This window comes from Dipodomys merriami, unplaced genomic scaffold (assembly GCF_024711535.1).
Source record: "Dipodomys merriami isolate MVZ:Mamm:240054 unplaced genomic scaffold, mDipMer1.0.p SCAF_2, whole genome shotgun sequence".
In the NCBI taxonomy this organism is placed as follows: domain Eukaryota; kingdom Metazoa; phylum Chordata; class Mammalia; order Rodentia; family Heteromyidae; genus Dipodomys; species Dipodomys merriami.
In genome coordinates this window covers 30,736,796-30,753,322 of record NW_027203381.1, presented here as the reverse complement: position 1 = coordinate 30,753,322, position 16,527 = coordinate 30,736,796, and the positions used below count along the sequence as shown (strand labels likewise).

At 35.1% G+C, this 16,527-nt stretch overlaps 1 protein-coding gene across 6 annotated transcripts in view; it reads right to left on the bottom strand.

Moving 5' to 3' along the window:
* Positions 1–16,527, bottom strand: part of Nol4 (nucleolar protein 4) — a 276,155-nt gene that overhangs the window by 13,073 nt on the left and 246,555 nt on the right. For all 6 annotated transcript variants that reach the window (XM_070029360.1, XM_070029354.1, XM_070029355.1 and 3 more), the window contains one exon: positions 12,458–12,638. In XM_070029360.1, coding sequence (XP_069885461.1) covers positions 12,458–12,638 — 181 coding nt within the window. The remainder of the gene's footprint in view (positions 1–12,457; positions 12,639–16,527) is intronic.

Below are 16,527 nucleotides of genomic sequence, written 5' to 3'. Positions count from 1 at the left end.
ATAGTCTCAGGAAGACATTCACCCCATATATTTTGCTCATATGTGGAAGTCTAGAGTTTTCAAAAAGGACATGCAAACACAAGAGGGTCTCTGTGTTCAAGAACAAGGGAACAGTGTGGGACAGACAAATGCGTGATCCAAGATAATAAGGATGTTTTATTCACTTCAGTTTTTTTTTCCTTCAGATGTTGAATGGCATGTAGCTGAGGTCAATTTTAACATTGTTGTCTTAGAAGTGGGAGTACACAGAGGTATATGGGTTCTGCTACTCTTGAGAATTTTTCTTTCTGTTCTTACAGGCCCATAATTTAAGGCAAACAGATATTCACTGTGTGAACCAATAAATGATAGAAGTGAAGCAAATAGTGGTCTGTCCTTAAATTGACTCATTAAATATTGAAACAAAAGCTAGCAATTATGGCTTTTCTGCATATTTAAAGAATGTCTACATCCCATTAACAATTACCCAGATCTTTGAAGAAACCAGGACTCATACGAAATGCAAAGTATTTAGGCACAGATTATCTCCTCTTATCCCCTTTGTCAATATATCTTGGAAGTAAAAATAAAGATGAAATAAAACTTTAGGGAGAAAAATATAGGAGGGTGTAACAATGCTAGATAGGAAATGGACTCATTACCTTGTTCATGTAACTGTAACCCTTCTGTACAGTATCTTTACTATATATATATATATATATATATATATATATATATAAACAAAACAAATAGAATGTGGAGATAGATGTCCATACTTGTCATCTTTGAGTTTTTTTTCCAAAAATTCAGAAAGCTTCATGAAACAGTGAGAGATTTAAATGTGAAACATAATTATTTTTTTGAACCCAGACAAATCCAGGAATGGGAAATGTAGAAGATGACTAATTTCCCTATGGAAAATAATTTTTTTTACTTCCTATAAAAGTGGTACTGAACTACTCAAGAGAGCTCCTTCTTGAGTTTCAGAGGAAGCTGCCAACAGTGAAATTTAACTGGTTTGTTCAAATAGATCTCTAGAGAACGTATCAAAGTTCAACGGAGATCCTAGAGGAAAACATCCCAAGCTAACCATAATGAGTCTGGTCACCTGAAAGCCCCTGAACAGTTCACCAGAAGAATCAAGAAGGAAGGGCCTAGAATACTAATGGGGAGTTTTCTTTTTTATTGCTTCTCTCCTGTGAGCAAGCACAGCATTCAGTTCTCATGGGATCAGAGGAGTACATAAAGGTCCCTTACACTCAGGGCAAAGAACAGCCTGATCAATGTTGAACTGCAAAGCCAATTACATATGCTAGGAGGCTAGGGGAAGCATAGGGCCACTCACCAATCCTTTCAGAGCCTGTTTCTGAGGGTCTCTGATCTGCAGGAACTCAAAGATGTGAAGACTCAGGGATAAATTGAAAGATGCTTCATTTGATTTTGAAGATAATTAATGCAATTTCCTTGCAAATTTTCCAGCATACGATTAACACAATTTTCAGTTATTAAAAAATTGAAAAATATGCATCATGTCTCTGAATCTTTTCACACACACATACACACATATATTTTCATAAGTAATTTATGATCTCAATTGTATTCTAGGTGGCGATTATACTCTGTGGAAAAGCTGGAAATATAAAAGGAACTCAGTGTCAAAAATGTGGTTACAATTCATACATCTAGGCTCTGGATCTGCTTTTCCTAAACATCACAAAATTTTGGCTTGTGTCACAATTAAATTCTATGTATGTATGTATGTATGTATGTATGTATGTATATTGTCATTGTGAAGATGAAATACAGAGGTGTTACTGTTACATATGATAGGTAATGATTGTAATTCTTTTTTAAATAAGATTTTTATTGTGAAAATACTGTACAGAGTACATGAGCAAGGTAATGAGTACATTTCTTATCAAGCATTGTTGCCTCCTCCTTTGTTTTTCCCCTACCATTCCTTCCCTCCTACCTCCTCATTACACTTCCTCCTCCCCCCACCCCCAACTAAATTGTAAAGTTTGTTTTTTCAACATAGCATCTTGTACATCTTATTGTTGCAATGGGTCAACCTGTATCCCTATTTAAACAATTTGTTTTTGAACAGTGGACCTTGTCTCATTTTTTCCCAGTTTTTCCCTCCCATTCCCCTCACAAGTTGTACATTTCATTTTCAACATAGTGTCTAGTGAGTGCCACTGCTGTATTTTTTCAGTATTTGTCCTACCATTTCTGTGCTCCCCTTTACCATCCCCCAAAGAGATAAACTTACAAATAAGACAAAAGGTACAGAAAACAAAAATAGCAATGAGAAAAAAAGCACAACTCTTGTTTCCATTTCTTGGAAATGAATGATATCAACTTATAAGATCCTATGTATCTAGCTATTGAATCTTTGTGATCCTCTCCTAAGAATATAGTCCTTTGGTCTCACTATGTGAATATCTAGAGACCTGCATAATTTATCGTGTCTAAGTGTATTTTTTTGTCTTTTACCATCCAGTTCTTTATTTGTATATTTATAGGTACATTCTTCTAGCTACAACAAATAAGGGAAACCATGTAACCAGTTTCTGTGTGTCTGGCTCACATCACTTAATAGAATTTTTCCAAGACTTTTCGTTTATTTTTACAAATTGTACAATATCATTCTTTCTGATGGAAGAATAGGATTCCATTGTGTGTGTGTATATATATATATACACACAAATATATGTATATATACCAATGTATGTATACATATATACACATGCATGCATGCATACACATATATGTATATGCATATTTGTGTGTAAACAATATACATACATATATAAACATATATATACATATATACATGTGTAGTGTGCATATATGTGAGTATAGATGTATATATGGATATGCTTTTCCCAAACATCACAAATTTTGGCTTGTATCATAATTAAATTCTTCTAAAATTTGTTTCTAGTTTTAAACTAATGTCAGCCTATCTCAGAGTTTCCCATGTTTATGTTATAATAAATTTTATATGAATTAGCTTTACTCAGGATCTCCAAATACTTGAAAGATATTTTTAAAAGCCAAGCAGTGTGAAGTAGAAGTATCGCTCTTTAAGAATATTAAAGAATAATCATATTATTTGAAATATCTCACAGGGTTTTCCAGTCAGCCCATTTATTTCATTAAGAAGTGATCAAAAATTAAAAACAAAAGAACTAGTGAAATATAGGCAACTTTTCCTGTAAAAACAAATCACTCAGAGGCCAATATAATACTGTGATTCTGGACTACCTACTAGACATTTCTGCAAGATGGGAATTTTACTTTATGCTGTTAAATACAGTAGTATTTGGGTATTGCATATCTGAAATTCCATAACAATGGAGGATCTGAGTTTAAATTTGAACTCAATTTTAATATATTTTAGCTTCAATTATCAGAACTGACTAGTGGCTCTTGTGCTGGATAGTACAAATCTAAATAGAACTATATTTGAATAAGAAAACAATGAGAGTAAGGATTGAGTTTAAAGTAGAAAATTATCCTGATTAAGTCATCAAAACACACATAGGAGAAGTGGGTTGACTAAAAATAAGGAGCTAGATAAGTTGTGGAAAAATATCTAAATATAATACATTGTAATTTCTTGTAAATCAAATCTCATGATGTGCTGTAGAATGTTCTTTGATGACTCCCTCGGGCTTAATTGGACCTCTATTGAGATATAAGTAACTGTATCATAGCAATTAAGTTGCTGCAATTAGATCATAGTCACCTTTCTTGCCATAAGAAGTTATCATCAGATATACGTTCCCTTTAGGAAAAGGGCCACCTATTCACTACGGGGAATCATTTGATTCTCTGAATCATGTTTAGTCTCCATTTTGTAAAATCATTATCTACGGATAATGGAGTTTTATGTCATGGTCCATATATAATTTCATACAAGAACACCATCCAGATGTCTGGTGGAGCAGGATGTCCATGGGCACTGCCTCACACAGCTGCACAAGGTAGAACAATTTATTCAGTTGCTAAGGTAAAGAGAACAAGTGAAGGTCTTCAGGCCAGTGGATAACTATGGAAACCATTTCTTTCCTGAATCAGAGGCTTACATGGAGTATATTTTAAAGCAAAATTTGTGCATTTCAAAATATTTCTCTGAAATACTTAGAATGCAATATTTCTTTTTTGAAACTTTATTTTTACTGTCAAGGTGATGTACCTGAGGGGTGACAGTTGCATACGTAAGGTAGTGAGTACATTTCTTGTCGGACTTGTTACCCCCTCCCTCATTTTTCTCTCACTTACCCTCCCCCACAACCCCTCCCCCCGCCAAGTTGTACAGTTCATTTCCAACATATTGTCTTGTGAGTATCGCAAGATACTCAGATAAACATATATACAATACCTAGGGTATCAAAATCAAATACAGTGACAATAGGGGATAAAACATAGGGAAAACAACGCAAAAGAAAAAAGAAAATCCCTTAATACATTAAAAAACAACAACAAAGAAAAACCTCTTGTTTTGGAGCTCATTTTGCTTTGCATCATCTTATATGGTCATACATACTTACATACATACATCATCTTATATGGTCATACATACATTCTGCTCATTCTAGACATATACTAATTATTACAAATGAGAGAAACCATGGAGCCTATGTTTCTTTGGATCTGGCTTTCTTTACTTAATATGATTTCTTACAAGTCTTTTCATTTCCTTACAAAAGTGATGATGTCATTCTTTAAGATGGAAGCATAGAATTCCATTGTGTATATATGACACATTTTCTTGAGGCACTCATGTAATATTTCAATTTCCCCAAATTGTTCTCTTTGGGGATTTTAGGAGAAAGAACACACTTCAAGAAGATTTCCTCAATTTTAACTGATTATTTTTATGCTTAATTGGATTTAGTAAAAAATCTCTGAAGATGCATAATATTTTATTAGAAAAACTTCTTTCAGTCATTCATGTATCTAATGTAGTAATAAACTAATATATGATTGTTACCTACTGGCTCTGGGTGACAGAACAAATTCTCCTTGCTTATCCTCAAATAGTACAGTCTAACACAGAAAAGGATGCGTGACAGACAGGTTAAGTCACAGGAAATATGCCTCAGGTGTCACAGAAATATACAGGAAGAAAACATAATCATGAAGCAAGTGAAGTGAGCAGAAAGTGTGTCATAGAGAATACAACACATAATATGAGTCATTGTGCAGGAGAATTATTTCTGATTGGGACAAGCCCAGAGCAGGCTTTAGGGTAAATGGGATGAAAAACTCACTTTTGCTTAGTTAAGTCTGAGTTTGTTTGGGATGTCAAAATCAAGCTGTTTGGCAGAAAAATGGCCATAAAATCTGATAGTTGGGGGTGGGGGTGGGGCATGGGTAAATACACAGATTTGGAGTATCTTGCATTTGAAACTATAAGCTCCCTTGAGAAATGTATGGAAGAAGAGAATGAGAGGGGAAATGACAGTATGGCCAGGAAATCCCAGAAAGGGAAGACTTTACTATTCAAAACAACTAGAAACAAAGCAAGAGAAGCATGGAATGAGAGGTACAAGATGTGGGTGTTTATTATTTTGTATGCTAAGAGCACTGAGATTTCAGATATGTCCATGAGATTCAGTAAAATAAAGGAGAGGAATTAGTTTGGCAGTAAGTAGAGTCACTGATGAACTTATTGGGCAGACTCAGTTCTGCAAAATGGTTGGGAGAAATTGGTGATAATAGACAGAGACTATCCAGAATAGGAGCTAAGGAAAGAAGGCAGTGAATGAACAGAAGCGCTACTCGGGAAATCTCAGATGAGAAATGATATTTCAGAGCATCAATGCCTGGCACTGTCTATTGACAAAGCCATTCACACCACTGCGAACCAATTCTGGTACAAAAGTGAATCTGACAGCCAGGCTTCCTTAGACTCATAATGATAGATTTTGATCAAAAGAATCTTAAGGGCCAACAATCCTGAATGTTAGCAAAGAGCAAAGATAATAATGGATGTAAAGATACTGGTAAACAAAAAATCACCACACAAATGTTAGTTATTATAGTGATTATTATAGCAATTTGGTCTTGTTAGATTTTTTTTTTTGGTTTGTATATCAACCCAGTTTATATGAGAGTTGAAAAAACAAATTGAAAAGTCTGCCTCATGGAGTTTGTGGAGAGGAAACACCCCTGGTTAAATGATGCATTATGCACATAATTTAGACTTAAGGGATCCAATGAAAAAATGGCAGTAAACCACAATTGCCCTCTTTAGACAGCTCAATGTGAACTTCCTGATAGGAAACAAAAAGCATTCCAAAGTCCTATGCAAATGGATGGGATAATAACAGGAGGACTGGCTGCTTGCTTGCTTCTCATTTCAGTTGGATAATTTGAATAAATTCTTTATACAAATTGTAACTGCTGTCATTTTGATAATACTCCAATTTGAAATTTTGGATTGTTCCGTGTGCACCCTTGCCAGCTCCAAACAAATGGTAGTTGGCTAATGAAGGCTTTGAGGGGCACCCTGGCAGTGTTACTAGATAGAATCTTTCTTTGCCACGAAGTCTCCAACATGGGCCAGCTTTCCCTATCATGATTCCATTCAAAATTAAGCAGCAGACTACTATATACCCATACACTAAAAAAAGAAGTAGGAGATGTCCTCAGGGATTGAACCTAGGGACCTGTGCATACTGAACACATAACCCATCAATCCACACTGAATCACAACCCTCCTTTGATATTTTTTTTGGGGGGGTCAGTCATGGGGCTTGAACGCTGGGCCTGGGCATTGTCCCTCAGATCTTCAGCTCAAGGCAAGCACTCTACCACTTGAGCCCACAGGGCTACTTTCATTTTTCTGGTGATTTATTGGAGATAAGAGTCTCACAGACTTTCTTGCAAAGGCTGGCTGTGAACTGCGATCCTCAGATCTCAGCCTCCTGAGTAGCTAGGATTATAAGCATGAGCCACCAACACCTAGCTTGAATTTTATTTTTAAATTTAACTCCCTTTGTCTTGACACTCAAAAATAACTGAATGTTTGTCTTTTTTTAAATTTTACTTACTTATTAAGTGAATAGTATTCAATATTTAGCTAGATGTTTGGTCTTATTGAGGGAATTGTATTAGTGGACACAAGTAAGGTTTGTGCTTTCTAAGAGTGCACATTTATTTATGGGAACTTATTTGAAGACATATGTCACAGTGCAATGAGGACTGTGGATTAAATTCCCAAAGAATGGAAAAACCAGAGTTAGGTTTTACAGATAAGGTATTACTTATCAAAAGTTCATGATAGTTAAAGAAGAAAAAGCAGAATATTTTCTTTCTTTGATCTGTAAGTTTCTCAAAATAACATATTTGCCCTATTCAAATTTATTTTTGTCAAAATTACAATGATTTGACAAAATGAATCCCAATATACTGAGCAAGTTAAATAAAAATGCTGTTTAAAGTACCTTTTACTTTCTTCTGCATTCATGTTCTCCCTGCACATAGTATCATTTGCTCATGATAGTTATCGTTACATGTGTTTACAAGTTTCTATAAGCATCACTATTCCTTCAATTCTTGCCTTTGGTTTAATGCTTCTAACTGTCAACACATTCCCATTTTCTCTAATTAATGGGTTGAATTCTGCGTGTCTTTGTCTGCTTTATACATTAAGTCACAATTGTAGTTAATTCAACTTTGTCTTCTGGAAGTTGACATTGCCTTTCATACTTTGCAGATGCACAAGTCTTAAAATGAAGAATTCTCAAACTCAGATTGCCCAGAGTTGTCAGCCATCAGATATAATGCTGGCATCTAATAAAATGCTAATCTGCTACGTCCCTTTTAGCTCTCAAGGTTCATGCATATGCATGTAGTTGCTTTCTCCATAATTCCAAATCTGTTACAGTGAGTGACTATTTTAATGCCTTAAAAAGAAGAAATGATAGAAAAAAATGATACCATTTTTCTTTTAAAAAGTCAGAACATCTGGAGTTCCCACAATTTATAAAGAAAAACCCTAAAATAATGGCAATTATGTATATAGTTAATCTGTTTAAAAGCCAAACAACTAAATACAACAAAATCAACAGCAGACAATACTAGTGTTACATGTAATCTGGGTTCTTAGAGAATGAAAAAAAGTATTTATAATATGGAATTATTTCCTTTTCCAATGTTAATTTTGCTTTTACACCTATGTAAGAGCAATTTTTCTGTGGTTAAAATCTAAAGCTGTGATTGGTGAAGTATACTCTTTTTCTGTTTTATTGTTGTACTTTTTATTGTTATTTCAACTCAGTTACCCTCCATCCAAAGTTATTGCCCAAGGAAAATTACATCATCTTTTATTTTCAGTACACAATATTGGTGAGTCTACTGCTATTTCTTCTCAGCTGCACACAGATAGAACTTTTTTATTTTTTATTGTGAAAATACTGTACAGAGGGGTTACAATTACATGGGCAAGATAATGAGTACATTTCTTATCAAGCATTGTAGCCTCCTCCTTTGTTTCCCTTTCCCATCCCTCCCCATCCTCCCCAGGGCCCTCCACCCAATCCTCACCCCCCCACCAAAGTTGTAAAGTTCGTTTTCGAGATAACGACTTGTACAACTCATTGTTGCAATGGGTCCACCTGTATCCTTTCCCCTTCCCCTCCACAAATTATACTGACATCAAATACAGTGAAAGCAGGGACCCTCCCCCACAGTCAGGACTTTTTGAAGTTCGTCTTCATGTGCTCTCAAATAAAAGCCCAAGAATTAATGAAATAAATATCTCTCAATCCATACGTTTTACTGTGAGCAAGTCATTTACCATTCTAGGTGTCTTTATTTTATTTCAAAAATAAAGAGATTGAATTAAAAGGAATCCTCAACTTTTTTTTTCCAGGTTCTACTTTTCTATGATATTGAGGCATCTGGGGGAAAATCTTCCAAAAAATTTATCTCAACATAATATTACTCTACACTCAAACTGTAAATTTATAGTATTGCATACCTGGTAATGATGGAATGTTTCCAATCTGACTCTTGAGTTCCTCCAAACTACGCAATTCAAGAATAGACATTAAAGTAGTATATTTGTGTGTAGATGCATGTCCTGCATTATATTCTTCGCAGAATATCAGGATGCAATAAATGTGCATAACTATGCCTGACTAGAATGATCTGATTTTTTTTAAGGATGGACAATAAATAATTGCTTAGAGCAGAAAACAGTTCATAGAAACTTAGAAGTCATAGATCTTAAGGCAGAAAGAGCAGGATAATGTTATCTCCTTACAAACAATGAAGACCCAAGTAAAAAATAGTGATGCAATGTGAACAAATTTATCCTTTTAGAAAGATGAATTTGGGAACTGGCTTACTCCTGTAATCCTAGCTACTCAGAAGGCTGAGATTTGAGGATTCTTGTTCAAAATCAACCAAGACAATAAAAAGAAAATAGAAGTCCATGAGGCTCTTATTTCCGATTTACCACCTAAAAAGCATGGTTCAAGTGACTAAGTGCCAGCCAGGAATGGAAAAGCCAAACAGAAGCAGGAGGTTGGTTTTAAGTTCAATTCAAGACCCAGTGAGAGGAGAAAAATTAAGAGTTACACTCCATTTATATAAATCTTTGTTTGATAATTGTTAACATTCTGTGTTTTTAACTGCCTAGAAAAGGTCCCTTAGCCCCTTAGAGCCAACTATACACCTGAAATTTTAATTTCTTTCCCAAAGAAACATCTTGCTTTTTCTCCTTTCCATTTGAGACACCAATTTTGAACTAAAGACAACTGATAGAGATGAACATCAGAGATCTGGTCTGTGGGGGACCTTTAGTTTTAGAGTACAGCAAATAATCTAATGTTCCAGAATACTCATTCCTGAGCCCACTCCTGGCTTATTTCTAGCTTGTAAAGAAAAGTGATTTTTCTACAACATGTCTCCTTTCACACTGTCATCTCTCCTCAATTATAATAAAGACAAAACACATCTACTTCAAATGATCAAATTCAAATTAGTCTTGTTCGGAGGCATTTTCAGTGGAGACACAAAGTATACTTCTTAAAGCAAAAAAAAAAAAATACATATTCAGTTCCACTACCATTTCAAATACAATATTATAGGCTTTTGATTAACTTTCACTGACTCCAACTGAATTGCAAATTTGTTTTAAACCAAAATACAGAAGCAATGTTCTTAAAATAATAATGTGATTACTGAACATTGTTTTAAGGTTTTATCACTGGCTTAAACACCTGGTGGTAACAAGTTATGATACTTGAAATTACTTTGGAAAGACTCAGTCTGTGCTATGTCAGTAACTAATTAAATAAATTTTACATCTATCATTTTTTCCTATTTTAAGTCTTATAATTGTACAAACATGCTAGTGTTCCAAAGCTAAATTATCAAAATCATATATAAAATCCAACTATATTCAAAGAATTGTGAATCTATGACTCCCTTTACAATTCTCATTCTTACCTCTATGTAAACATTTTTAAAATTATGGTTTATTCACCCATTTCTAGAAATCTTTATTTCATAAATATTAGCAATCAGTATGTGTTTTCACCTCCAGAGACTGCTGCATAATAATATATAAGGATTTTTTCATTATTTTTCATAGATAAATGTGACGTTCTTGTTTGAATATATTCTAGTAGTCAACCAGCCATCTACTGATGAACCTTTTAAGTGATGAAACTTTGCATTGCATTTAAAAATAACATTGTAATGACTAGTCTTGAATATATGTCTGTTTCATACATTTATCAATGTGCTTTTGACACAATACTAACAAGATTATTGGGTCACGTGTTAAATGTATATTGAGTTTTGTTCAAATGCTATCAAATTTCACTTGAATGTTTCTGCATTTCTACAAGCAATCACATGGGTAAGGTTGAAAATAATGTAAGGAGAGACATTGATTAAGATATTTTGTACTCATGAAATGACACGTTGAGCAGGAAGTCCTTTTATAACTCTTCAAAGAAAAACTTTATAAAAGAAAAGACTTGGAAAAATCTTATTAACTAAAGTAAGTAAGCCAGCCTCAAAGAAACATAGGCTCCATGGTTTCCCTCATTTGTAATAATTAGTGTATGTCTTGGATTGTCATAGTAAAGGATCAAATAATTAGTGTATGTCTTGGATTGTCATAGTAAAGGATCACAATAGCTCAAAAGCTATATACATATGTCCTTATAAAATCATGCTAATCAAAATGAGTTCCAAGATATGGAAACAAGAGGGTTTTATTGTTGTTTCTTCTTTCTTGTTTTTTAGTGTACTATGTGAAGTTATTTTTCCTTTCATTTTTCCTCTTTGGTTTATCCCCTATTGATTATGATACCCTGTGTCTTGTATACACATTTATCAAGTTTGGAGGAGGGAAGGGGAAATAATGAAATGGTGAGATAAAGGACAAAGGGTAAACCAATGTAACAGTGATACAAGACACTATGTTGGAAATGAACTTTACAACTTGGCAGCGGAGGGAAGTCAAGGTGGGGAGGGAAGGTGGCAGAAACAAGGGAGCAGGTAACAATATTTGACAAGAAATGTCCTCCTTACCTTATATATGCAACTGTAACCCTTCTGGAGTCATCCTTACAGTAAAATAATCATTTAAAAAAAATTTAAAAATTCACGTCTATCAATTTGCCTAAGACTTGGAACTCTAAAACTCTGGCTTATTTGGAAAACATCTTGTCATACCAATTCAAAAAAATTCCTAAAAACGTTTTTGCCCTGGAAGAGACACCACTCACTGCTGGTGCACTCCATTATCGCTGAGAAATTGCTGGACACGGGACCCTGCCTTGTTTCACTTTGTATGCTCCTAGTCAGAAATGAGTGTGTCTCTCTGTGACAAAGGTTCTGTTTCTTCAGAATTTCCAAATCAAAAACCTTTCTGAACACTAAGGAAATGTTGCACTATTTTTGACAAATAGTACATTACAGCATTGGGGACAGAATGTATCACTATTTAAGAAAATAAAACATTTGATTTTTCATCAGTTAAGCTTTTCTTTTTTAATAGCAGTCCTTCAGTTGCATAATAGTGGTACTACTATTTTTTTTGGGGGGGGGGGTCCGGTTGTGGGGCCTGAACTCAGGGCCTAGGTGCTGTCCCTCAGCTTTTCAACTCAAGGCTAGTGCTCTACCACTTGAGCCATAACGCCACTTCCAGATTTTTCTTTTTGCTTATGTGGTGCTGAGGAATCAAACCCAGGGCCTCATGCATGCAAGGCAAGCATTCTACCACTGAGCCACCTTCCCAGCCCCAAGTGCTACTACTCTTAGAGGAACAACCAAAGAGAGAGCTGTCCATGAGAGGAGACATATGTTTTAAATGTCCTTTTTTGTTTTTTTAACCACACTGGCATTGACAATTACTTCTAACAGTGTGTTCACTTTCTGTTGAAAAATATTTACCACCCCCAAATGAACAAACCAAATGCAATCGATAATAAAGACTCACCACTACTGGAAGCATCATTGAGGTTCAGCAGTCCTCCTCCTAGCCCTCTGTAACTATGGTAACTGTAGGTCCCATTTCCATTGATGTACAACACCTCCTGTGAGCCTGGAACAGTGGATGTTGAGTAAGTAGCCTGCGTGGTCTCTGACTTACACTGTTTGTCAGCTGGTGCAGATTCATCCTGCAATGACAGACAGCATTCCATTATTTATCTTATCACTATGTGATTTCACCTTCAAAAGGATTATTTTACTGTCATCTATACCTCTGCATTGAATAAGAGAACTCTAAACACTGAATGTTAAGTGAACACATTCATATGCATACTTTCCAGACCTTGGCTAAAAACTAAGAAAAATAAAAGCAAAATAACAATGTGTACAGAGTGTAGGTAGAACAATTGATTAGTTCCAACTGAATATAAAGTCACATCAAGAGAGTTATTAGAGCAATAGATAGAGGGAACATGGTGCATATACACAAAAGAATAGTACACAGTCATGAAAAAAGAAAACCCGTGTTATATTATAGAAGAAATTTCAGAACATTATGCTAAGTGACATAGGCTGTCATCAAGAAGCAAAGGCTGTGCAGGAGTGATACTCACTAGAACTATTTTGAAAATGAACTCTACACCTTGTGCCTAGGGATAGGAGGGAAAAACTGGGTGAAATCAAAGGAAAGAGTGACAGTGTCCAAAAAGAAATGAATTCATTGCCTGACTTATACAACTGTAACTCCTCTGAATTACAGTTTATAATAACACCTTTATAATAACAGTTAAAAATAGCTTTCAAAAAGCAAGGGTTGCAGGGCTGGGAATGTGGCTTTAGTGGTAGAGTGCTTGTCTAGCATGCATGAAGCCCTGAGTTCAATTCCTCAGAACTACATAAACAAAAAATGCCAGAAGTGGTGCTATGGCTCAAGTGGTAGTGTGCAAGCCTTCAGCAAAAGAAGCTCAGGGACAGGGCCAAGGCCCCGAGTTCAAACCCCAGGACTAGCAAAAATTAAAAACAAAGCAAAGTTTGTATGATTCCATTTCTATATATTATATACATTAGATTATCAGAAACATCGTATGTGGTTTCCAATGCTGATGTGGGAAAGATGAGCATCTTGGGTATAGCATCTCACTGATGGGGGCAATGGGAAATTGTCACAGAAATTTTTTGTATAACCATTGGCATGTGGTTGACAATACTGCATTGTACTCTTGGAAATTGTTGAGATGCTGCATTTTATGCTGAAAAATACAGTTTTATGAAACAGATTAGGCTTTAAAATTGCATGAAGAGAAATTTCCAGGGGAAGAAATACTTAACAAAATTTAAGTTCTTTGAAACATTTATTTTTTGTAAGTTTTTTTATTGTGAAAATACCGTTCAGAGGGGATACAATAACATGGGCAAGGTAATGAGTACATCTCTTATCAAGCATTGTTGCCTCCTCCTTAGCTTCCTCTTACCATCCCTGCCCTCCCATCCCCTCTACCTCTGCCAAAGTTGTAAAATTCGTTTTTTGACATAACATCTTGTACATCTCATTGCTGCAATGAGTCCATCTGTATCCCTATTAAACAATGTGTTTTTTCCCTTCCCCTCCACAAATACAGTGAAAACAGGGGTTATACCATGGGGGAGGGACATACAAAGCAACACAGAAATCATCTTGTAAATATGTTAGAAACAATAGCAAGAAAGAAAAACCATTTGAGTCCTTATCTTGGGGTTCATTTCGCCTAACATCAACTTATCTGACCACTTCTGCCTGTCTCAGACATATACTTTTGCTTTCTAATCTCTGCCTCCACATAGTTTCCGTTAACAGGCACATGCCAACATATCCAATCCTTTGAAGTTCTTATATTTTGAACACTATATTCATGCAACAAGTTACTTTCACATATTTTGGTGCCCCCAATTTTCAGAAAATAGGTAACAAAATATGAAATATACTCTATGAAACCAGAAATACTGCAAAATATTTTTCACATTGTGAAAAACAGCACCAGGATTAACAGCATCACCATGATGATTTTGTTCTTGGTTCTCTGATGGATTCAACTCTAAGTGCCCCATTTAAGGCTCACCATTTCACTCAAGTGTAGCTGATAGACAGGTAATCTTTTTTTTTTTTTTTTGAGTCCAGTCGTGGGGCCTGAACTCTGGGCACTGTCCCTCAGCTCTTCAGCTCAAGGCTAGTGCTCTAGCACTTGAGCCACAGAGCCACTTCTGGCTTTTTATTTCTTTCTGCTTATGTGGTGCTAAGGAATCGAATCCAGGGCCTCATGCATGCAAGGCAAGCGCTCTACCACTGAGCTAACTTCCCAGCCCCTAGACAGGTAATCTTTAGCTTTCTTCTATTCATTTCTAGTAAGATTATGAAAGAACCAATAGTCAGATTTAAAAAAAAATCCTGAACTTGATGACATCCAAATCTAAAGGTTAGAGCCAATTATACGCACAACATTTTTAAAATAAATTGAAATGGAAATTTTGAGCAACATGAAAATACATTACAATAGAAATTTATTTGCCAAATATTGCCCTCTGAAACAACAATTATGATGCATCTGAAATTTATATAATGACATATGAACTAAAAACTCTGATTACACAATAAAATCTTGCCATTTAAACCATAGAATTCACTTGATGGATGCATTACTACAGGATCACATTTCCATGGAAGAAACTGTCTTACAGAGGAACCAGCTAAAGAAAAATACGGCTGATAATGCCAATTCTACTGCGCTGAACTAAACTTGGTAGGTTTTTATTATTATTTTAATATATTTTAAAATTAAAATATACTTTTATTATTTTTAATTCTGAAAGCTTTTTTCCCTTCATATATACCTTAAGAAGGAGACTTTTAAATTGTTTGCTATAAAAGAGGATACAGAGTCTATCAAAATGACCTCTGTGCATGGGGACTTTTAGATATATTTGTTTGCTTTGGGATTTTTGGGTGTTAAGACAGCAGTTACTACCTTTTAGCAAAAGAGCTTCAATAATGTAGTTATAGAAATCCAGTGTTGCTGGAGTGCATCTTATAATCAGCAGCTCTAAGGTAAATAAATAATCATAGTAACTACCACTTTACTGTGAATAAGTACTATGGACCAAGCAATGGTGGTTCAGAAATATGGCAGCCATTAGAGTGCGAAGCCACCTACCGTAAATGTAATCTTTTTTGTGTTTGCATATGATTTTTATTAATTTGTATCTTATTATCACTGGAGAAAATAAAAAACAGTTAAACCAATGATGACCATATCTCATGCACTATAGTCTTTCATAGTAAAAACACTCTTCCATGTGGAGTGCCAGAATTCCTCTCCAAAGCAATGAGGAGACTCAGGCATGGCTGACCATTTTCTAAAATGTGAGTTTAATGAACCTTACCGTTTACAAGGAAATTATCTCAAGTATTTTATTTTAGTCATGGAAAACTTGAAAAACTCACATGGGTTTGATATGGATTTTATATATATCTATGTATATATACATAGATATACACACACACACACACACACACACACACACACACACACACACACACACACACACACACACACACACACACACACACACACACACACACACACACACACACACACACACATATATATCACAAAGTAGTAGATTATTAAGTTGGCCTCCATGGGTTTGCCTGTCTTTTAGGGAAAATGCCCCAGAGACTTCCTGTGATTATGTATGAGGACATGTAAGTCTGTTTTAGGACAGCATCCTTCCTCTTTAAGCAGATTACCATCTCTGTTTTATTCAGCTTTGTATTCACCAAATCACTGCATCAAAAACATTATGGAAATTACCCTGCTGCAAAATATTCTATCTGCAAATACATTTAGCTATTGGAATTTTGAAAGACAGCAATTTGGGGGTCTTGGGATAGGGCTCACCATGAACATTTCCACCTCTCAAGGTCTGAAAATAACTTGGAAGAAATAATAAAACCTGAATTTATCTCTCAGTTTGAAAGTGTCAATAAAATACATTCACAGAATAAGTTTTTATTGAGTAAGGGAGAAGACATTATCACTGCAA